Genomic DNA, 25,894 nt, shown 5'->3' on the forward strand with positions numbered 1-25,894 from the left:
TTTTTGGGGCTGGATTTTCTACAGGGAGCATGCCCTTGCTTACTTCCAACCTCAGTTTCTAGACATGAGTGGTCCCGAGACCAAGGCCTCTACCACGATTTTTAAGAAATGTGGTGGAAAACTAGCTCAGGAAGACAGGGACGCTATTCTGAGACCCCTTCCCCCTAACTAAGTAAACTTAAAAATGATAATGGTGGTGATTTGACTCTAGGTATACTACAAAATCTAAATTATTTTCATCTTTCCAAGACAAAAAAAAAAGAGGTTAAGTCAATATCAATAAAATTTAATCTCAGAACAGTCCCTAATCTACTCAAACACTGACCGTTACTCAAAGTTGAGCGGTTGGTATTCATAAAAGATATAAACTCAAACATAAAAGTGAACCACTAGAATCCACAGTAACAAACGATGGCTTGCTATCATTAGTTACTTTTATAATTAGTTATTTACAAATAGTAAATTTCATCTTTCTCAAGCAAAAATGGTCCAGCCCAAAACAAACTTCTCTTCATCATAGCAAAACTATTTGATCTGACTCCACTTTGTGAATGTTGTATAAAAATGAATATATTAGTTGACCAATTGTTCTGATAAGGTCTCCCATATCAGAAGTGGGTTTGATGGGTCTGCTATCCACAGCATAACACCATTTTTATCAATCCCATTGCTGTATCTGAAGTTCATCATCAAACGTGACCATTTCTTCACTTATGTTTTATATACATGAGAGCAAATGAAGATTTAAAAAAAAAATAATATCAAAGAATTACATAATTAAACAAAGAAATGCTTACTTAGCACCGTCTGGAAAACGTAATGTTACAATCACATTTACGACATCAATTCGGCCAACCCAAGAATCAAGGACAACATCACCTGGTTCTGGGCTCCACTCCTGAAAACACAAAAGACATCCAAGTGAAAAAACATTGTAAATTTGGTTTAAAAGCATAAAAGGGAAGGGAGAACCCAACAAAAATAAACAACAGCAAAGGATGACAGTTTTTTCAGTTACTGTATACTCTTTATTCTTTTTACTCTTTTACTTGTTTCAGTCATTTGACTGTGGCCATGCTGGAGCACCGCCTTTAGTCGAGCAAATCGACCCCAGGACTTATTCTTCATAAGCCTAGTACTTATTCTTTCAGTCAATTTTGCCGAACTGCTAAGTTATGGGGACGTAAACACACCAGCATCGGTTGTCAAGCGATGTTGGGGGGACAAACACAGACACACAAACATATACACACACATACATACATATATACAACTAGCTTCTTTCAGTTTCTGTCTACCAAATCCACTCACAAGGCTTTGGTCGGCCCGAGGCTATAGCAGAAGACACTTGCCCAAGGTGCCACGCAGTGGGACTGAACCCGGAACCATGTGGTTCATAAGCAAGCTACTTACCACACAGCCACTCCTACAGCATGCACCTTTTCTCTTCTTTTTTTTATATTATTTATTTACTATTGATGCATGAGACTTAAGAGTATCCACGCTGTTTCCCATAAATCATGAAAGACTCATACCATTATTCAGTAACAGTAAAATAGAAGTGATATTTAACTCTTCTTATCCTAACCGTACCAGCAGACAAAATATCTCATTTGTTATGCAACCACTAATCATATCCTGTCAGTGCTTAACCATACCGATCAATGCTTTCTTTAAACTCCTGGCTAATATCAATAAATGCTTCTTTAAACTTCTGACTGCTAGCTACCAAATATTTTGAAATGCTGAGTTATTTCACAGCTAGCAGTCAGGAGATATAATTGTTATAGTGGCCACATTTTAAACACGAATGTTTGTGACATGTAAGCAAAATTACTTGAAAACAAAAAAATATTGCTTATGTGATGCTACATTTAAATTAAAAGCTATGCAATTTACACAAAGCTACACCAATAACAGTAAAACTGCAGTAATAACCAAAAAACTGAAGCTGAATTTGGCTCTTCAGAGAAACAAGTTGGTGACTGGCTAAAAAATTTCAAAAGAATTTGAAATACTCTGAACTAAGAAGGGATGGTAGAGTGATGTATCCACCTGTCTGGCAGAGAAACAGCAGCTAAAAAACTGGATTCTTGATCTGAGACAAACAGAATAGTTACATTGTAACGGTTGGTGCCATTCATCTGAAAGATGAGGAGTTAATCTTGCAACCTAGCTTCAAAGCTTCTGCAGGCTGGTGTAGAGATCAAAAGCAGCAAAAAAAAACCTTCACTTTCTCTGTGCAATCAAAAGTGGGGTTTTTTTGTGTCATCTTTATTATGTCCCATTGTTATAATCTACACATCACTAACCTATCAGTATCTTATAGTTCATCCAATCTTAGCCTGTTCCAGCTCAAATTAGTTAATGCTTATTTCCTATTCAGACTTGCCTAGTTACCAAAACTTAAATAATTCCACTGTTGTAGTATTAATATTCATCCTTATTCAAGACAATAATTTTACACATAATAAACATTAGACTAACTTTAGTAAAGTAGTCAATTTTTACCTGTTTCTAAATCCATGAAAATTAGTTAAGTATTCAGGTGTAGGCATGGCTTTGTGGCAAGAAATTTGCTTCCCAGCCACATGGTCCCAGGTTCAATCCCATTGAATGGCACCTTGGGTAAGTGCCTTTTACTTGCCAACCAAAGCCTATGAGTGGATTTGGTAAATGGAAACTGAAAGAAGCCTGTCAGTGTGTGTGTGTGTGTGTGTGTGTGTGTGTGTGTGTGTGTGTGTATGTCACCACTTGACAATCAGTGTAAGTTTGTGCATGTTCCTATAACTTAGTAGTTCAAAAGAGACCAATAGAATAAGTACCAAGCTTTTTAAAAATACAAGTATTGGGGTTCAATTCATTTGACTAAAACAAGTAAAAGGCTTAAAAGACGTAGCAAAGCATAGTTAGATTTAAAAGGAAAAATCAAGACATTCCTTGCAGCACTGCACAGGTATCAAACTTATTACTGTCAAATGTTGGCCCTTGGAATTTGCTTCACTTCAGCTGCCATCAAACCAAAAATAAATAGCTTAAATCTAGATAGAAATGCTTCCTAGCTCTCACAAGGGTGAACTCATTTGTAACATGGTGTTAGTTTGATAATCATCATCATCGTTTAGCGTCCGCTTTCCATGCTGGCATGGGTTGGACGATGCAACTGGGGTCTGGGAAGCCAGAAGGCTGCACCAGGCCCAGTCTGATCTGGCAATGTTTCTACGGCTGGATGCCCTTCCTAATGCCAACCACTCCATGAGTGTAGTGGGTGCGTTTTACGTGCCACCGGCACGGAGGCCAGGCGAGGCTGGCAACGGCCACAATCGGATGGTGCTTTTTACGTGCCACCGGCACGTAAAAATTAAGAAATTAATAAAATACAAACAAAAAACACATTTGTTTCTTCTTAGTATCATAGAAACCAGGGTTAAAGGAATATTGATGAGGGTCTAAAAATGTTCCTTACTGCCACAGGAGGTTCAATATCTATTAGCCATACTAGCAACAACTTGAAGTGTTTCATTTCCCAGTAATAATGTTTTTAACACAAATATACTGCATACTGAATCTATTAATCTTCATACTTGGCTGGTTTTGTATAATGGTAATTAACAGTCAGTGTTTTAATTAATTTTCAAAGAACATTCCGTGTTCGAATCATACTTTGCAAATAAGAGAAAAACAGTGGATGGCTATAATTAACACTATGATTACTCTGTCAAATTTAATATTTATTTATTCACATTGTTTTGAATTAATTATGCATTATCTCATAGCTCTTGAGATCTCCATTATGAGATTGTTTATGTTCAGAATGACACTGTAGGGTAAATGTGAGAGGCTGGATTTGGGTGATATGAACATAAAACAGAATATTTGGGCCAGATATGGCCATTTCAAATATTAAAGGGTTAAATATTTTATTTAAATTGTTAATTGAAAGAGGATCAGGAAATTTTGAAGAAAGCTGGTAAATTTTGGGTAAAATGTTTAACCAAGAAATAGCAGCTAGTGAGAAACAGAAAGGAAGGTTTTACAAGTTCTAAATGAGATCAGAATGAAGCCAGCAAATATTAAGAGTCAAACCAGGAAACACAATAATTGTAGAATAAAAAACAAAAAGGTTTGTAGTATTTGAAATGTTTAAGGAGTGAAGAACAGTTTATTAATCAGTTAGAGAGATAGTTTTTTCCTTTAGACAAGTAGTGACTATATACTCTTTTACTTGTTTCAGTCATTTGACTGTGGCCATGCTGGAGCACCGCCTTTAGTTGAGCAAATCGACCCCAGGACTTATTCTTTGTAAGCCTAGTACTTATTTTATCAGTCTCTTTTGCCGACATAAACACACCAGCATCGGTTGTCAAGCTATGCTGGGGGGACAAACACAAACATACACACACACATATATATATATGTATGTACATATATACGACGGGCTTCTTTCAGTTTCTGTCTACCAAATTCATTCACAAGGCTTTGGTCGGCCTGAGGCTATAGTAGAAGACACTTGCCCAAGGTGCCACGCAGTGGGACTGAACCTGGAACCATGTGGTTCATAAGCAAGCTACTTATCACACAGCCACACCTTCAATAATTTATGTATGAATAAGTATCAATAACAAAAAAGGTTTGAAATAAGTATTGAAAAATATCTCAAGGACAATTAAGTGATTGTTGATTGGTACATAGATTGTTGATTGGTACATAGAAACAAATAAGTTTCTAGTACAATTATAGGGATAGGAATGCAATCTTATAGAGATTTCATTTCAATTATTATTTGGGAAACAAAGACAGGTGAAGAGAAAATATTATTCAATTTTTCTGATAGAACAAGTACATTATATGTCACTGAACTCCATTGTACTAAATTCTAGAAGTACAAGCTCTACCCTTTGATATTCAAACAGAAGAATGGGAACAATAGTACAAACAACAATAACAATATTAGAATGAAAGAGAAAATATAAAGAAAAAAGGGAAAACAGCAAGATAAAACAATAATATTCGAAGGAGGAAATGCCATAGCATTTGATGAATTGTTTTTGCTTTCCAATTTATAAACCATTAATTATGCATAAATATTCCAGCAATTAGAGAAAACTAAATATAGATGTAATGATATTGCATGTATACCCCATAATGAATAAGAGAGCAAACCTTCCCTTTTATTCTCAGTCAGCACCCAAAGAGCAGCCAGGGAAGCCATTTATCCTCGACCCAGAACAGCAAAAAGGACCAGTTCCAGTATAGATGGATAATTCCACAACCAAAGAAAGCTTAGACAGACAATTCTTCAATTCAGTTGGCAAGACAAGCTGTGTTTACCATGTCTTACAAGATAAGATTCCTGTTTGCTTAAACCAAGAAATAAATTCATGTTGAGAATGAAATAACAAGCAGGATAGAATAGGATTCTGCATGTAATTGATAAAGTACAGACCTAATTATGCATTGGATATATCAGATATTTCCAAGACTGCTTTTTTTTCTTTTTCTAATCATTAATACAGTTCAACTGTACAAAGGCAGAAAGCATGAGGCATGGCTGAATGGTTAAGAAATTTAATTCATGACTACATGGCTCTAGTCTCAATCCTACAGAATAGCATCTTTGTCCAAGGTGTTTCCCACCAAAGACACAGAGTGCTCAACACCTTCATAGTGGAATATGGTGAGTGGAAACTGTCCGGAAACACATATGTGTGTATATTGTGTACCTTTTATCATTGTACATCAAGAACACAGATTGTACCTTTTATCATTGTATATTGAGACCACAGATTGGTATTTTTGAACAAAAACACCCAAAGGTTATTTTGTTTCACCCGTGTGACATAGACACTTCCTTGTCATTATCATCCATAGTACATGCAGTGAATCCAGGAAGTGGCCTCATAGAAATCTGAAACTAACAATGCTACTGGTCACAAAATGTGATATAAAAACAGGCCACTTAATACAATCATGTTGCATTCCTTATAATTTCAAGTTCAAATCCCATCAAAGTCAAAAACTTACATTCTTTATCAGCAGCAGGAGGGTGACAGTAAATACCAGTAATATACTGAGGTAGGAAAGATGAAACAATTTCTACCTTGGAGACTATTTTCAAATTTATAAAAAAGGAAGTGTACATATATCATTACAGTAATGACAAGTACTTGTTAAGTTCAATTTCCAGTGGCACATCGTGTCCTTGAGCAGGACACTTTATTTCACATTGCCCCAGTCCACTCAGCTGGCAAAAATCAGTGGTACCTGTATTTCAAAGGTCTCACTCTATGTCATGCTGAATCTCTCCAATTTCTATTCTCTATTCATTAGAAGTAAACTCCCAGTAGATAACACTCATAAGCTCACTTTAAATCCCAAATTAGTAATTTCTTTCAGCACCCCTCAAGAAAGCCATGAACATCACCCAATCTCTTTTCACTATTTCTTTGCTTCGTGTAAAAAAAAAATTTTTTTTTTTAAATAGATATTTTACAAATGGATGAAATACATTAGAATGACTTAGAGCTTTAACATTTAATACTTTAATCATTTTATACACAAATAAAACACAGCCATTTTCCTGATAGACATTTTAAAAAATGAGAGAGAGAGAGAGAAACAGACAGACAGAGACAAAGACAGACAGAGAGAGGTGCCAATTTGCATGAAATTTATTGTGATGTAATAAACAGAGGTTAGACATCATATTGCAAGATGCCCAAGGAAATGTCATCACAAAGACTATCCTTAAGGAAGCATGCAAGAAAGAAATGGTCTGTCGGTGTTTCCACTAAATGCCCAAGACATCAAAACATTATATTAGTATTCCAGCAGAAATGGTAAGGAGATATGATTTTTCTCTCTTTTTCTGTTAAAAAAAAAAAAAAAACATTGGACACCTTAATAGCCAATTACTATTGCTGCTATTTTGCAGCATTATTATTACAGCAGTGAGGCAAATCAATTCTTCGTGTAAAATTTCCAAATTCAATTCCACCACTGCTGCCACTTCAGTTTCTAATGCCAAAAGTTTACAGTAATCAGATGGTAATTGATTGATGATAGGATTGATGACAGCTCTATATAACCAATAATATATTATATTTAATCTCATCACAAGCTGAAAGGATAGACAAAATATTTTTGAGAGTAGCTGGTTACAGACTGAAGCTGTATATTATACACACACACACACACATACACCTTAGAAAAAAGTGAAGAATATAATTTGAATTTGCTTCAACAATAATTGACGGAATCTACAGACATAAGAACTGTAACTGCAACTGAATCCACAAACTTGGGAATTATAAATCAACAGACTTTGGAACAATAATCATCAACAATTCAACCTCTTTCTGAGTACATATATATATATATATATATATATATATATATATATATATATATATATATATATCTAATGAAGGATAAAATTTCTTTTCGAAAAAAATATTCTTTTCCCCAAAAAATTTTATCAATGGCCAGCATATCAAAAAAATACCTTTAAAGGTTAAATCTATAAACAATTCATAATTAAGGGCAAACCAAAAAATTTCTATAATTATGAATTATATATATATATATATATGGGTTTGGTCACAAAGAATAAAATGATCTTAAAAATGAATTGAAATGATCAACTAAAACGTAAACTGATATAATTACAATGTAACCTATCTTAATTATAGCTGCCAAACCTCAACTAACTTCCTACCATTTTAAAAGCAAGGCTTACAAGTTTTAAGTTCTGGCCATAGCTAAAATGTTTGTAGTTCAATCCCAGAAGTTTGACTGGAAGTGACAGTTGTTATCTGTTCTTGAAGGTGCCAAACATACAAGTTGGCAAAAAGTATTTGATCAGCTCTCTCTCCTTTCTCTACAATCTGCTCAGAACTGACACAGATGATAAATGCAAAAGGCATATGTGTGTGTGTGTGTGAAGAAAGAACATCCAATAATTACATTTGGTGGACACTAGAATGATCTATAACAAAGTCCTATGTAAGAAGTGTATATCTACATTATCAATTTCTATCGTTCTTCAAAATGATAATGATATCTTACTTTTTTGCAGCACTGATTAATTACCATTAGTTACTGGGGTCAATGGCATCAACTAACTTCATTCCTTCGAAATTGCTAGCCTTGCGCTTAAATCATTGAGTTCAAATCCCAATAAGGTCAACTTTGCCTTTCATCCTTCCAGGGTCAATAAAATGAAGTACCAGTGAAATACTGGGGTCGAGGGTATCAACTAACACCCACCCTTCAAAACTGCTGTCTTTATGCCAAAATCAGAAACCATTATTATCATCAGGAAAAAATGCCTTACAACATTTCTTCTGGCTCTTTCTATTCAGAGTTGAAATCCCATCAAGGTTTACTTAGCTTTTCATCCTTCTGGGAGCCATTAAATAAAGTACTAGTCAATGGTATTCTAAGGTGGCAAGCTGGCAGAAACATTAGCACGCTAGGCGAAATACTTAGCAGTATTTCGTCTGCCGCTACGTTCTGAGTTCAAATTCCGCCGAGGTCGACTTTGCCTTTCATCCTTTCGGGGTCGATAAATTAAGTACCAGTTACGCACTGGGGTCGATATAATCGACTTAATCCCTTTGTCTGTCCTTGTTCGTCCCCTCTGTGGGTAATAAAGAAACAGGTATCGACTGAGTCCCTCACCTCAAGACTGCCAGCCTTGTACCTAAACCAGACACAATTATTATAGGCAATGATTCAATAATAAATGCCTTTAAATCTGATTAAAACTACATTCTTATTGCGACAACCACCAGCCACAGTTTCTCCAAGAAAATGCAAACAGAAGAAATAATACAACAAAGAATTATTGAATTAAAATCAGTTCCAGCAGACTTGGCCAACAAATTGATGAAAGGAAAGAATGATAAACTGCCAATAGTAAAAATAAGTCAGAAAGTTATATTCCTGAAAATCTGTGCCAAAATAGGAATTATTCCAAGCTATTTTGAGATGTGGTCATTAAACTTTGGACACTAATGGTAAGCCAGTTAACGTAAAACCACAAAACACTTTGCATAAATATTTATCAGTTAGAAAAAAGCCTAATATTTGTCACTTCTTTCTTCTAAAATTTACCTTCGTTATAGAATTATATCCACATCTAAAATACGATGTAAATGAGAAAATAAATTTGGTCAGTGAATAAATCAGATGATAATAGAAAATCAAAATAAATCATTTCTGTATTAGATTTACAGGGTTCTTGATGCAAAAATTATGCATTGAAACAGGTTCTGTTGCATCTTGGGAGGGTCATTATGCCAATAATGTATATGCTGGTTCTATTTCACTTTTTATTATTTTTAGTCAATAGTTAATCATTTAATCAATTAACTCATTGATTGTTTGATTAATCGTTTGATTAATCATTTGGTCAATCAATCAATCAGGCACCTTTCATTGATATTCGTAACCTCATCAATGCTATGTCCTCTCTATTCCAGGTCTGTCTCTGAGTTTGCAGATTCTGTATTTCTATTTATGGAGATGTGAGAATGTGTGGGGAAAAAAAAAAAAGAGAAAAGGAGAGAGAGAGAGAGAGAAAGAATGTGTGTCCGTGTGTGCACATGCACATCTGTGTGGCATGATGTGGAGTTTGCAAGTGTGTGAGAGAAAATGTGCATGTTAAAATAAATAAAAACAACAATAGTTCATCAATAGCTGCTGGTTAGAAATTCCTCAGTATGGCTAAACTGACTGGCAGTATGGAAGAGATAAAGCACCAAGTCAACAGCTCAATGCAGATGTTTGATTAGTGGTGTGTTATCAACATGAGGAAATTAGAAAAAAAAAATTAATTAAATGTAATTTGATCAAGTGTCCAGAATTGCAAAGGAATATATAGAATAATTAATGAATGTGGATTTGAAGTCAAGGAAATAAGTGAAATAATGGAATTTGTAGCTGTGATACCAGTGCCGGTGGCACGTAAGAGAACCATCCAAACGTGGCCGTAGCCAGCGCCTCCGTGCTGGTGGCATGTAAAAAGCACCATCCGATCGTGGCCATTGCCAGCCTTGTCTGGCACGTAAAAAGCACCCACTACACTCACGGAGTCGTTGGCGTTAGGAAGGGCATCCAGCCGTAGAAACATTGCCAGATCAGACTAGGCCTGGTGCAGCCTTCTGGCTTCCCAGACCCCAGTTGAACCGTCCAACCCATGCCAGCATGGAAAGCGGACGTTAAACGATAATGATGATGATGAATACCATAATATATTAGGTTATATTGCAGTCATAGGAATGGCTGTGTGGTTAAGAAGTTCACTTCCCACCTGCATGATTTCAGGTTCATTATTTGCGTGACACCTTAGCTAAATGTCTTCAAGTATAGCCCTGAGCCAACCAATGCCTTATGAGTAGATTTTGTAGATGTAAACTGAAAGAAGCCCATCATATGTGTATATGAGGAGAAGGTGGATATGTGTTTGTCTCCTCATCTTGACAACAAATGATAATTGTAAATGAGCATCATCATCATCATCATCATACAAGTGGCACCCAAATCCAGTCTATTGTGAAAACCTGTCTGGCCATGGGGAAATATTACCTTGTTTAGAAACAAGGTGAGGGTTGGTGACCAGAAGGGTATCCAATCATAGGAAATCTGCCTCAAAGAATTCCATCTGACCCATGCAAGCATGGAAAAATGGATGCTAAAAGAATGATGATGAGGATTCACCAGCTTCAAACACTATGAAGAAGTACATTTCCATATTAGCTTTGGTTAGATTGTCAGAGCCAAAATATTTGCAAGAATTGTTTATTGGTTAACTAGCTAAATATTACTAATTTCTGGCTTGCATATTAAGATGCTGAATTCTATAAGTTCTCAAGAAGTATAGCTATCAAAGCAAGTTCAAGTAATGATTTTTAGAGTCCAATACATTAACAACTGAAAACTGAGAGATAAAGAACATGCTCAAAGCAATATCAGCAACAGAACTTCTATAGCAATAAGTTTCTCAGGAAATGGAATCTATAACCTAGTTTCAATACCTCTAGTTATTGCAGTCAAGTACAAAGCAAAAGTATCGACTCATGTTTTTTGTAGGAATTCAACATGAGAATTCCAAATTCTGCAATTTATAGCTCAGAAGTTGATTCACTTGAATTTTTTCTTCAACTAATCCAAAACAAAAAGGGACCCATTTGGTTCAACATCAATTTTTAATGACTGATTACTTTCATCAACACCATGATCACAGCTTCCTTTCTATGCCATTAATGTATGAATTTATAACTCCCACCACCACCACTATAACCTACCCTTTCTACTTTATTTAGACAATGTCATGTTGATATTTGTAGCTAAACATTCATAAATCAATATATTGTGAATACATTATTAGTAGCTGCAATTCTTAACCTAATTTCTTATATAAATGTCCAACTGCAGAGCTAATTCATTTAGCTTGTTTTGAGGGAATAAAAAAAGATTTAGGATATAGTGTTCAATATAGATTTATCTAATGCTTCTTCAGGGCAGCTTTATAAAACTTCAATATGTACCATGTCATACAGTATCATCTAATAAATATTTCATGTGTTGTGGTTTTCAGCAACGACCTGTTAAATCTTTTATTAAGCAGCCTGATCTAAATATAAACCATACCAACTAAAATACAAAGGGTTTTCTTATAGTGCTAGCTTTCAAAATGAACACCACTGGTGTGTTGAAGTTCAAGACACCTGTATACATGTGCAAAATACATAATTGTACAAAACCTGTTAAACAGAAGACTTCATCTAATTGTCAATGGCTTTCATTATTCAAACAAAATCGATACAGAGATCAATTAAACAAAAACTACCATCATCAGTAATTAATCTACAGTTAAAGATCTTTAATTTGAGCTTAGATATCATCAATGTTTTAGATATCATCAATGTGTTAGAAACTTCAATGTAGTGGCTTTCAATGATAAAGAAAAGTTTGTAAATCATCATCATCATGATCGTTTAACGTCTGTTTTTCGTGCTAGCATGGGTTGGACGGTTCGACCGGGGTCTGAGAAGCCAGAGGCTGCACCAGGCTCCAGTCTGATCTGGCAGTGTTTCTACAGCTGGATGCCCTTCCTAACGCCAACCACTCTGTGAGTGTAGTGGGTGCTATGCTTTTGAAAACTCGATAAATAAAATTTATGGCCAGTATATTAACCCCTTACCCGGCAGAAACGAATATATGCGTTTTGACCGAAATCGTTTTTCTCTATCTCTGGCGAGTTAACTCGTCAAAAGATAGACTCGCCAAAATCGACAGCAAACGAGTTCCTTCGTCTAAAAACAGGTTAACTCGTTTCTGCCCAAAGCGGTAATTTAAAATCAATATCATTAAATTAAAATTCATAATAAATAAGGTTTGAAATATACCTCAAAATCACCATTCAAAACATAGTAAAATAAAACAATTAAAAAATATGTCTGAAAAAATACATTTATTTTCAAAATAATTGTTGGGTAAGGGGTTAATGACCAGAATATTAGAGTTAGCAAATGGAAATATTTTATGGAGACCAAACAACAGAGAAACACAAATGCCTTACATCCCTTCGCATTCTGATCTCAAACTCCACAGAGTTAACATTACTGTTCATTTTTGTTAGGTCAAGAAGTATCAGTAATATAATGAAATCAATTCCACTGTACCAGGAACATACTGGGATCAATTTCAATCGTGATAGCCCAACTGTCAAAATATGTCAGTTTGTGTTTATATGAAGAAATCAGTGTTTTAATAAATCAACACAAACACAATTGCTTGGCTTTAGCTGGTACAGCATCAAATAGAATGCCTTATGGTATTTCATGCCGGTGGCACGTAAAAAACACCATCCGAGCGTGGCCGTTCGCCAGCCTCGTCTAGCACCTGTGTCGGTGGCACAAAAAGCACCCACTACACTCACGGAGTGGTTGGCGTTAGGAAGGACATCCAGCTGTAGAAACACTGCCAGATCTGACTTCCCAGACCCCAGTTGAACCGTCCAACCCATGCTAGCATGGAAAGCGGACGTTAAACGATGATGATGATGACTACACTCTCACTTCAACTCCCACTGAGGTCAACTTTACTTTTTATTCATTCAGGGTGAAAATCCACAAACAGGGGAAATATAACTGATACCAAATACCAAAACCTGGGAACTACAAAATAGGGTTTGGAACTTAATCAAGAATTAAGGGTCAATTCTTCTACCTTGCTTGTTTGCTCTCAGAATCAGAGAAAGGTCAAGCAAGTTCTCTCTGGCACAAAAATTAAGTGAGTCACAAAGTTCTCTATTGACAAGCTCCAAACTTTTGTGAATAGATGTCCCGGGATCTTCCTTCAATTGAGATGGCAAAACAGACTCACAAAACCTTGTGGGAACAGGTATACCAGCGACGTAAACTAAATCAGGAAGAGAAAATGGGGCTAACCAAGACACACTCTATGGAAACCTGTTAGCAAGCCCTTCAATGGACACACTCAAGAGAGAAAGAAGCATGGCAGACCAAAACTGTGGAGAAGATTCACTAAAACTGAAGCACAGGCAGGCAGCTACAACTGGGGACAACTTCAATTCATTGCTAAAGATTAAGACATGGAGATAGATCTTTTGTTGGCACCCTATGTTCCACATAGAGTCAGAGAAATTAAGTAATTCCAAAAAGGAAAAGATCTGCCAAAACCCACTTAAAATACAATGACATAACACTAATCATCATCATCATCGTTAACATCCGCTTTCCATGCTAGTACGGGTTGGACGATTTTGACTGAGGGCTAGCGAACCAGATGGCTGCACCAGGCTCCAACCTTGATCTGGCAGGGTTTCTACAGCTGGATGCCCTTCCTAATGCCAACAACTCCGAGAGTGTAGCGGGTGCTTTTATGTGCCACCGGCATGGGGCCAGTCAGGCGGTACTGGCAACAACCTCGCTCGAATCTTTACACGTGCACCGGCACAAGTACCAGTGAAGCGACGTTGGTAACGATCACGCTCGAATAGTGCCCTTTTACGTGCCATGGGTACGGAAGCCAGTTAGCTGCTCTGGCAATGATCACGCTCGGATTGGCACCCTACCAGCACATGCACAAGTGCCAGTAAGGCAATGATGATATCAAAGTTTCGAATGTGCCTGGTTTGAAAAGAAAGATAGCAGCTGAGAATTAAATGTATTGGAAGAGTGAAGAGCTGTATATGTCACAAAGATTATAACTATAGCAATTGCTGTAAAAGGGTATCTGTTGATAGCTACAGCAACATCAGCTTCACACAACTTGAAACACAATCAATATCAACAGCAACAACATGAGAAGCTGCACTAAATGGGAAATTAGCCAAACACATAACAAATAGAAATGATGATCGGGCAAGACTAGACACATGCCAGAAGACTTAGAACAAAGGAACAAAAACAAAAAAAGCAGTAAAGTGTTTGTCGTGATGGCTAAAAGATGTCTATTAACAACACAGGTTTACAGAAGATTAATTTAAATGTAGCAGGTGCAAGCACACATATGTATGAGATGTATATACATACATGTATACATATCCTCACACTCACGCACATACATGTCCACCCACACTCACTCACACACACACACACACACACACACACACACACACACATACATATCCACACACACACACATATCCAAGCACACTCACTCACACACATATCCAAGCACACTCACTCACACACATATCCAAGCACACTCACTCACACACATATCCAAGCACACTCACTCACACACATATCCAAGCACACTCTCACACACATATCCAAGCACACTCTCACACACATATCCAAACACATACATATCCACACACACACACCACACACACACACACACACACACACACATACATATCCACACACACACACATACATATCCACACACACACACACACACACACATATCCAAGCACACTCACTCACACACATATCCAAGCACACTCACTCACACACATATCCAAGCACACTCACTCACACACATATCCAAGCACACTCTCACACACATATCCAAGCACACTCTCACACACATATCCAAACACATACATATCCACACACACACACACACACACACATATTTATCTATATACAGGGTGCATAAGGTATTTGAGAACATACTTTTTTGGGGTCATTGCTGCATTTTTTGCTAACTCTGTATAATCCTTGTTTCAGAAAATAATAATGGCAGACCTTCAGCTTACTCAAGAAATGAAGAGGCATGCTGTTATTGTGGTTATAAAGGCTGAGCATAGCTATTTAGAAATATCTCACTTTTTAAAAGTTGCCAGATCTTTCGTCTACGAAGTTTGTCCAGTAAGTTCAACAGACCATTGATTACAACCCCAGAAAGTGCCATGAGGTCAATTGCAACAGATCTCCATGTGTCAGAAGGTACAGTCAAAAATGTTGTACACGAAGACATCAGATATAAGTTTTATATCATGAGAAAAGGTCAATTTGTCAGAAAAAGCAAAAGAAACTCACTATATCAAATGTAAAAGGCTCTTAAACAAATTGAAAAATTCAGCAGAAGATTTGATTTAGTTTTTCTCAAACAAGAAAAACTTTGACCAAGATCAAAAAGTTAATAGAAGAAATGACAGTTATGCGCAGACCCTTCTGAAATTCCAAGTGTTATGCATACAAAATTTCCTGCAACTGTCATAGTTTTAGGGGTTGTCAACAATGAAGATGTGATACTTCCTTCTTTCCACAAGGCCTTAGAGTTAACTCTGCCACCTACATTGAGGTCCTGGAAATCATTGTTAAGCCCTGGATAAACAGTGTATGCAATGGAAAGCCATATGTGTTTCAGTAAGACTCTGCACTATCACACATGGCTCTAGTAACATAGCAATGGATGGCTGAAAATTTTCATGATCACACAACCCCTAACATTTGGCCTCCTAATTCCCCAGATCTCAATCCATTGGACAAATACATGTGGAGCATTGTTGAGAGAGAGGTCAATGAACATGCCCATAACACCAAAGATTCTTTGAAAGCTGCCATAGTCAGAGAAGTGTCCAAAATGAACCAGGACCACTCAAGTTAAGCATGTAGATGATCTCAATCTCATATAGAAGCAGTTGTTGAAACTGAAGTTTATATATATACATACATACACACACACATATATGACAACCAAATCTACTTATAAGAATATAGTAGAAGACACACACATGAGCTATCACCCAGTGAGCCTGAACCCAAGGCTACATGGTTGTGAAACAAGCTCCTCGGCCACAGAGCCAAACCTACACCATAACATTAAAGAAAAAAAACTGTTTCTTACAACATACAATTATTTTGAAAGTTTAATTGAAAAATGATTGCTTTAGACAAAGGTGGTCTCATATTGACTAATAGTCGGAAGATTACAATACTAAATGAAGTTTTTGGTGTTACCCCCATGACTCAGTAAGTTAAATGAGCCTTAAGAATGAGTCAATACTCAGAAGTAATAAGAGATTACATCTTTACTCACCCGAATAGGAAGCAAATCTCTGCTGTCGACGTTATCAATATATTTTTTGGTGCCCATTACTTGAAGACAACATTTCACCGTCATGTCTTGAACATAGCCTCTTTGGCTATCTTCTCCCTGAATCAGACGGCGAACACAATCTCCAGGCATTAAAGAACGGTCCGCCAAAATAAGCTGCAAGTAAAAAAGAAAGAGATGTAAATGTCTGAAGAATGTGAGAGCATTTAGATATCAGTTCTCTGAAATACAAATAATTTTTGGAGAAATATTCTGTTAAGAAACTGAATACAATTATTTTTAAACGTAGAAGATATAAGTTTTATATCATGAGAAAAGGTCAATTTGTCAGAAAAAGCAAAAGAAACTCACTACATCAGATGTAAAAGGCTCTTAAACAAATTGAAAAATTCAGCAGAAGAAGATTTGATTTAGTTTATTAGTCATACTCCTCCACCACTCTTAAACTACCTCCAATGCCCTTATGATAAAGCGGAAGACAAGCGTAGGGAGATAAAGTTCAAGACTAAAAGCTATCCATTTTATAAACTGTACCCAGATTTTATATCCATCGTTGATTTTTTTCGTTTTGCGATACAGTTATTGAATGAAACAGAATTACTGTATTTACTATCAAATAATGCAATCCAGTATTTTACAAAATGAAAATAAAGCCGTGCACATTTATACTTTACACATTCATGAATAGTCAAACATGGAAGACCCTTTTGGCGATATGCTGAGCTTAAGAATTCTCAAGCCAAGTGAAATTGTAATTGTGGCTGATGCCAGTACCATTTGGCTGGCACGCAAAAAGCACTGTTCAAGCATTGGGCCTCAAGGAAGCAACAACAGGTGACTGAGACCTTTTAGTGATATACCATGTTTGAGAAGGCCTGTCAAGCCAAGTGAGTTCATAGTTGTGGCTAATGCCAGTGTCACATCAATGGCACCTGTGCCAGTGGAACATAAAAAGCACCCACTATGCTCTTGGAGTGGTTGGCAATAGAAACCATGCCAAAACAGAATGGAACCTGGTGCAGCCCCCAGTTTTCAGTCAAACCATCCAACCCATGCCAGCATGGAAAGTAGACATTAAATGATGATGGAAAGACCTTTGCTGCAGTAACTATCTCAGGAAAGGGATTCTCCTTATAGACAATGCGTATAGAGCAGGGCCATAAATGACATTGGACTGTAAGACATGCATTCCAGCTTTGTTATACTTCATCAACTACTGACACACCAAATCTATCATCCTTCATAGCCCACTAATAAATAACTGGCCTTCTTATATGTAAAAAAAAAAAGCAAATAATAAATTTGGTAGCATGTACAAGGTTTTGTCAAACTGGAATTAATTCATTAGAAGCACTCAGCAGCAAAGACTGAAGCTGTGTACATTTTATATTCAGCATGTTCATGTAGATACAAATGTAGAAAGACCTTTGTAGTAGTCATTGTATCAGAAGAGAAGCTTTGGTTGGCCTGAAGACACCATATGTATGTGAGAATGCACCAAGCTGGGCCATGAATGACATCCCTGGACTGTAAAACATGTCTGAGTTTATTAGTCATACCCCACCACCACTCTTAAACTACCTCCAATACCCTTGAAGAGAAGCTTTGGTTGGCCCAAAGACACCATATGTATGTGAGAATACACCAAGCTGGGCCATGAATGACATCCCTGGACTGTAAAACATGTCTGAGTTTATTAGTCATACCTCACCACCACTCTTAAACTACCTCCAATACCCTTGAAGAGAAGCTTTGGTTGGCCCAAAGACACCATATGTATGTGAGAATACACCAAGCTGGGCCATGAATGACATCCCTGGACTGTAAAACATGTCTGAGTTTATTAGTCATACCCCACCACCACTCTTAAACTACCTCCAATACCCTTGAAGAGAAGCTTTGGTTGGCCCAAAGACACCATATGTATGTGAGAATACACCAAGCTGGGCCATGAATGACATCCCTGGACTGTAAAATATGTCTGAGTTTATTAGTCATACTCCTCCACCACTCTTAAACTACCTCCAATACCCTTGAAGAGAAGCTTTGGTTGGCCCAAAGACACCATATGTATGTGAGAATACACCAAGCTGGGCCATGAATGACATCCCTGGACTGTAAAATATGTCTGAGTTTATTAGTCATACTCCTCCACCACTCTTAAACTACCTCCAATGCCCTTATGATAAAGCTGAAGACAAGCGTAGGGAGATAAAATTTAAGACTGAAAAGGAAGGAAGGTAAAAGGAAAATATTCTAATTTGTCTAAGAAAAATTTCTCAATAAATTTAGATGATTCTTTTTAAACATCTCAACAGTCTTAAGCTTGACTTCAAAACTACAAATATTTCTCTTTTACTCCAAAGTGACAAACGGTATTCAACCCAAGAGGAATAAAATCAAAAGCTACAACTAGAAAGTCGAACACACACACACACACACACACACACAATTTAAAAGGTTATTTTTTTTCTGGAAAATAGTTCAGGTGGAAAAAAAAATTACATCTTACATCAGCTTATCTTTTATCACTTTTAGAAAAATCAGGCCATGAAGAGATTACTCTTTTACTTATTTCAGTCATTTGAATGCAGCCATACTGGAGCACTGCCTTTAGCTGAACAAATCGACCCCAGGACTTATTCTTTGCATATATATATATATATATATATATATGTATGCATGTGTGTATTTATAATATATATATACATGTATATATATGTATATATACATGTGTGCGTGTGTGTTTATATATATGTGTGAGTGTGTGTATATATACACACACACAACAGGCTTCTTTCAGTTTCCGTCTACCAAATCCACTCACAAGCCTTTGGTTGGCCTGAGGCTATAGTAGAAGACATTTGCCCAAGATGCCACACCATGGGTCTGAACCCAGAATCATGTGGTTGGGAAGCAAGCATCTTACCACGCAGCCACTCCTGCATTTATTGTTTGAAATTAAATTGCAGATTTAATAGTTGTTTATCAAATTATTGAAGTCTTACACCTAATAACACAATTCTTTATTTTATTTATATTTCATTTATATTTATTTTATTTAGCCTTTAGGTTTTTATTTTTAGCCACAGGACTTCATCATCCATATACTTGTAAACTGTCCACTGAATCAGTTATTACATAGTGATGTACATTACCTTTTAACATTATTTTTATTTTCCTTCTCTTCCCATTAAAAAAAGGAGAAAAAACCCAAGTGAGAGGAACCAGAAAAGTGTTTAACCCTTTTGTTAGGGTATTTATTTTGAGACGCTCTGTGTTTCTTTCAATTACTTTAAATATAACAAAGAATTCAGTAAAATAACTTAGTTATCATTAAGCTAGTTTTAGGAACATAAATTGTGATTAAAGTTTGGTGGAAGATTTTAATTCAAAATTTGTGTAAACAAGACATTTGTACTCAGAGTCAGAGCCGGTTTCAGCCGAGTTGGTAACGAAAGGGTTAATAGAGGTAATGGTCTTGCTATGCCTTAATCCTTTGTTACCTTACCACTGTTGAAATACACTGCCTTATTACCTATTTCTTTAATACCCACAAGGGGCTAAACACAGAGGGGACAAACAAGGACAGACAAAGGGATTAAGTCGATTATATCGACCCCAGTGCGTAACAGGTACTTTTTTTAATCGACCCCGAAAGGATGAAAGGCAAAGTCGACCTCGGCGGAATTTGAACTCAGAACGTAACGGCAGACGAAATACCGCTAAGAATTTCGCCCAGCATGCTAACGTTTCTGCCAGCTCACCGCCTTCAACACTGCCTTATTACCATGAGTTTGATAGGTTTTAATTCAGATCAATTTAAAATGGAGCTTGTATCGTAGAACCAGAGGTGGTCTCAAGTGAATTGGTATAAAAAGGGTTAACATTTACAGTGGCTGAATAACTGCTGGAGCAAAACTGATAATGATTAAGTAGTAGATATTTATTTATGCTGTCCAACTGCCAAGTAATAAACATGTGTACCTTCAAATCTCTTGCTAAAAATACACAAGAGCAGTTCATATATCTTCCTCAAAATTCCATCGTGAAATGAATGAGGCTTTCAAACAGATTTAGAGATCATTATTTAGATACGGCAAAGCTAATGTTAGGATTAGGACTATCTGTATATGAGACAAACTAAAATGTCAGATTAGTACAATGTGAGACAATGTGTTCATATAAATAGCAATTCAATGAAAATTGTAAACACCAACCAAGTATTTACATTTTTCTTTTTTTAACTGAGACACATTTTCTCATTTATGAAAATGTCATTAGCAGTTTAACAGCTGTTTTGGCTGGAGAATGTGCAAATATTAAAAAATTTACATCATCATCATCATCGTTTAACGTCCGTTTTCCGCGCTAGCACGGGTTGGACGGTTCGACCGGGGTCTGGGAAGCCAGGGGCTGCTCCAGGCTCCAGTCTGATCTGGCAGAGTTTCTACGGCTGGATGCCCTTTCTAACGCCAACCACTCCGCGAGTGTAGTGGGTGCTTTTTACGTGCCACCTGCACAGGTGCCAGGGGTGGGGTCCGGCATCGTCCACGATCGGTTGGAGCTTTTAACGTGCCAGCGGCACGGAAGCCAGCCAAGGCGGTGCTGGCAACGTTCAGATGGTGCTTTTTATGTGCCACTGGCACAGAAGCCAGTCGGGGCGGCGCTGGCATTGGCCACGTTTCCATTTATGTAAAACGAAAAAAAATTAATAAGTAAAAGATAGTTGACCAATACTGATAAAATATATTGGGTTGTCCGGAAAGTTCGTGCCGATTTATAGTAGCTTACCTTTCAACTTATTTTAGAACATGGTTGAGTCCATAAAATAGGATTTGACTACACCTCCATTTAGAGCACAGTTTAAACTATCTTTTCGTGGAAGAAGGTTTATGTTCCTATAACCTATGTTAATTCTGTAACCCTTTAAAATGGAAGATAAGAAAGTTCATTTTCAGCACTTGATGCTTTGGGAACCAGACAAAAATTGCTGCAGCTCGTTTGGGATGTGTTACCCCACCCTCCATATTCACCAGATATTGCTCCTTCAGATTTCCACTTATTCAGGTCTCTGCAGAACAGTCTTAATGGTAAAAATTTCAATTCCTTGGATAACGTAAAAAGATACCTTGATGAATTCTTTGCCATGAAAACACCTCAATACTGGGAAGAGGGTATTTTCAAGTCAAAAGAAAGATGGAGATGCATTGTGCAACAAAACGGTTCATATTTGGTTGATTAAAAATGTAATGGCAAATATTCATTGACCTTTTTCTTTCCTTTAAAAATCGGCACAAACTTTCCGGACAAACCAATACTTAACTCTTTTGATACCAACCTGCCTGAGACAACTTTTACTTCTAACTTCTTATTTTAAAATGATCTAAATTAAAAACCTTCCATCAAATTTCATGTTTATCTATATTCCAAAAACCAGCTTAATAATGATAAAGTCCGAAGTCAGGACGCCATGATAGGTCGTTAGCTCCTACACGCATTTTTTTCTCTCCTTGTTTTTTTCTGTGTATCTTTCTGTCGAAGAGTGTAGGCTTGAAACGTAAAAGACTTTTTCTATTTCTATTCCTGAGTGCTATACTAATACATTTGTTTGTTTGTACTCCACCTGCCTTCGTCTTTTGTTTATTTTCGTAAACTTTCCTGTTAATAATGATAAAAGTTATTTTACTGAATTCTTCCATTATTTTCACAGTTAATTGAAACAAAGGCAGTGTATTCAAAAAGAAATAGGGTAACAAAAGAGAAAGCTCATCACAGGACTTTCAACTTCTATTGCCACAAATTGTACAATAGGTAAACAGTGCTATCATTAATTGTACAAGACAGACTACAATCTAGTAAAAAAAAAAGCACAGCTCACCATAAACAAACTATACAGCATGTGCATATTCTGTGTGGTTTGTGTGTACATACAAACACACACACACCATCATTATTGTTTAATGTCCATTGCTCCATGCTTGCATGGATCAGATGGGTCACCAACCCTCACCTGTTTCAAAGCAAATAACGTTTCCCTATGGCCAGACATGTCTTTCATGGAAAACTGGAAATGAATAACACTGTATAATAGCGATGCTCATTTACAACTATTACATGATGTCAAGATAAGTGTACACACATACACACACACACAATTAGACCTTAGTTTGAACTATAGTTGAAGACATTTGCCCAAGATACCATGCAGTGGGACTGAACCCAAGACCACATGGTTGGGAAGCAAGCTTCTTACCACAATCACACTTGAAACTGTATATCTAATTAAAACTTTATCGCAGGTTTTATTCACTACTAATATGGTAGCAAAATGGTTAAAGTAATTTAAATTAAAATCTTCCATGAAAATCACACAATTTATATTTCAAACACCAGCTTAATAATTACAAAGTTATATACGAATTTTTTCCTTATTTTCAAATGTATATGAAACAAAAGTAGTGTCTCCAGAAAAATGGTAACAAAAGAGTTAACAGACAACAATGGAATCTGAGTGGCTGACTTAGCTCAATACATATGAAGACAATTCTATAGTTTATTTACAGGACTGACAATACTCTCCATATTTTCTTATATATCATATATGATTTCTATTCATTAAAATTTTCTGAATTAATTTTAAAAAATAGATTAATAGAAGAAAAAAAAATGGAGCTATATTGCAGAGTTGTATGAAAATGAATGTGTGAGAGTATGTGTGTAACAATATGGTTGGCAAAGTAATTCATAGAAACTTGAAACTGCTTTCACATGTAAATCAATTTATTGACTGACAGAAAGATAACGATATCACTAAAAACAAGATACATAACCAGTAGACCAGGTGGTAAAGATGTAATACATTTGTCATAGTATCGAGGAAGATAATAGGGTTGTGTTTTGATGCTTGTTTGGGTTTTTTTCTTCTTTTATTAATGCTGATGCAGGGAAAAAACATTAGCTTAGGTAAGTAGCTTTAAGACAAATCCATTGACAAGAATCAACACAATCACAACACAAGTTAATTTCAATTCACAATGCATTAAGTATGTTTTCACTGTGTTTATTTCTGAGACATGCTTCTCAATACTTATAAGCAACAGCTAATTTTATAACAGCATAGTTATTTTTTCCCCAGTTGTTCTTAACTTGTCTAAAATCTGTGTCATAGATTTTAAATATGTTACACTCTGAGTTGCTTCTAGATGTTCATTGATGGTAGACAATCCATCACCCTGTTTAGCACCATCATCTGGTCCTTGAATGCCTTAACCCTTTCGTTACCAACCCAGCTGAAACCGGCTCTAGCTCTGACAACAAATGTCTTGTTTTCATAAGTTTTGAATTAAAATCTTCCACCAAACCTTAGTCACAATTTATGTTCCTAACACTAGCTGAATGATAACTAAGTTATTTTACTAATTTCTTTGTTATATTTAAAGTAATTGAAAGAAACACAGAGCATCTCAAAATAAATACAGTTATGGAAGGGTTAAGCGGAGTCCACTCTGTTGCAAGCCCTCAGGCCAGATTTCTAATCAACAAAAAGCTTCCTCCTTTCTTTCCACTTATTGTGGTATATATTTTATCAACTCAAAAAGTTTTAGGAGAGAGGTGGCTTCTAATGATATGGACCCAGCAGTTGGTATTTATTTCATTTTGAACCTAGAAGGGTGGAAGATAAAAAACAACCCTGATGGGATTTGAACTCAGAAGACAAAAGCAAGGCCATTTTTCTCTCTTGCTTTACTAATTCTGCCATATGAATGAATTTGTTTGCAATGCAGAATGGAGAGAATATTTACATATATCATTGTCTGTGTGCATATAAGTATATATTAAATATATGTGTGCATGTGCATATATAAATAATACTCCTGATGATTTGGGTAAAAAGAGATTTTAAATTAATTTAAATCAATTATGTATCAAACATGTAATTAGAGAATTAATGATGTTTATTCTAATGAAACAGCTGTTGAGCACACAATGCAACAAAAATGTGAAATTTATACTTTTCTGCTCTTATTCCAAAGAATATAATCATTAATTCTTATGATCCCAAGTGAATAAAAGATCAAAATGAACTCAAATTAGACTGCAGATGAATAGGTTCTTTTTCCAAATTATTATAAAGTATTAGGGACAAATGAAGTCATGCAGTTCAAATCAAAAATCTAACCTAAAAAACTGACTTAAAAACTAAGCTCTGTTCAATCAACACTACATTTCTACTAGACAACAACAACAGCAGCAACAACAACAATAGAATGACACAGGCTATAGAGAAAACTCTTTGAAACACTACAGACTGCTGGTACCTAACAATTTGACAGATGCCCAAATTCGATGTCCCACAGTTCAAGTGAAGGCTTTGAAGAATTTCATAAAAAATATTCAACCCTTCTAAGTGAATTATCAGCTTTACAAGTCGGAAACAGCAAATACCTGGTTTCTTAATCCTTTAGCACCTGATGCATTGATAAAATGTCAGACTGATTCTAAAATTTTCAGTTTGGAAGGAAAACATTAAATAATATTAGCTTGAAAATCAATATAATAATCTATTTCTATGCACAAAAGAATATATATACATACACACACACACACATATATATATATATAGGCATCAGTAAATTTCCTGTATGATAAAACAAATCCCAAAACACCAAATTACAACTGAAATGGAATGCTGGAATAATCAGGAATTAAAACATAAAAGATAGTGTATGTGCTGCATGTGTGCACGACCATGTGTACACACACACAATATGTATGTACTTCAAGTATATGTACATAAAATACATGTACATGCATATATGAGCACATTGCATATGTATATGCACACATGAATATTCCTAAGTGTGTGTGTAGTTATATTAAGAGCACTATTTGTATATATTCTTTTTGTCACACACACAGAGAAAAACTTGAATGACCCTTGAAGACACTTGTCTACCATGTTTACTCAGTTTCCATATCCAAAGAGGTTTCCTCAGAGTAATCCAAGATCTTTCAGATCATGTTTATAATCCATTTAGACAGGTGAAAGCATTGAAAGCATTTGTAAACTTATATCAATCTATTATATTTTAATTATATAAGAGTATAACAAGTCAGTTGACTACCATTAGCGTAGTGGTAGTGAATCTGAAACAAAATACATTTAAGTCATCAATAAGAGTAGGGTTAACTTTCTGCCTTCGGAATAATCCGACATTTATCATGGATTAGTGACATATTCCTTTATGTATTGTAAATGGAATATTTGAGGAAGACACCTGCTCTGACTTGTAATAAACACATAAGAACTAAATCAAGAATTGCAGAAGATTTTTCTAGCTTCCATCCA

At 36.0% G+C, this 25,894-nt stretch overlaps 1 protein-coding gene across 1 annotated transcript in view; it reads right to left on the bottom strand.

Annotated features, from left to right (window-relative positions):
* Positions 1 to 25,894, bottom strand: part of LOC115216425 ((E3-independent) E2 ubiquitin-conjugating enzyme UBE2O) — a 134,821-nt gene that overhangs the window by 39,388 nt on the left and 69,539 nt on the right. Inside the window, exons 5-6 of the mRNA XM_029785753.2 lie at positions 16,525 to 16,698; positions 798 to 898 (exon numbers count right to left, since the gene is read on the bottom strand). Of these exons, the coding sequence (XP_029641613.1) occupies positions 798 to 898; positions 16,525 to 16,698 (275 nt within the window). The remainder of the gene's footprint in view (positions 1 to 797; positions 899 to 16,524; positions 16,699 to 25,894) is intronic.

This window comes from Octopus sinensis, linkage group LG10 (assembly GCF_006345805.1).
Source record: "Octopus sinensis linkage group LG10, ASM634580v1, whole genome shotgun sequence".
Taxonomy (NCBI): domain Eukaryota; kingdom Metazoa; phylum Mollusca; class Cephalopoda; order Octopoda; family Octopodidae; genus Octopus; species Octopus sinensis.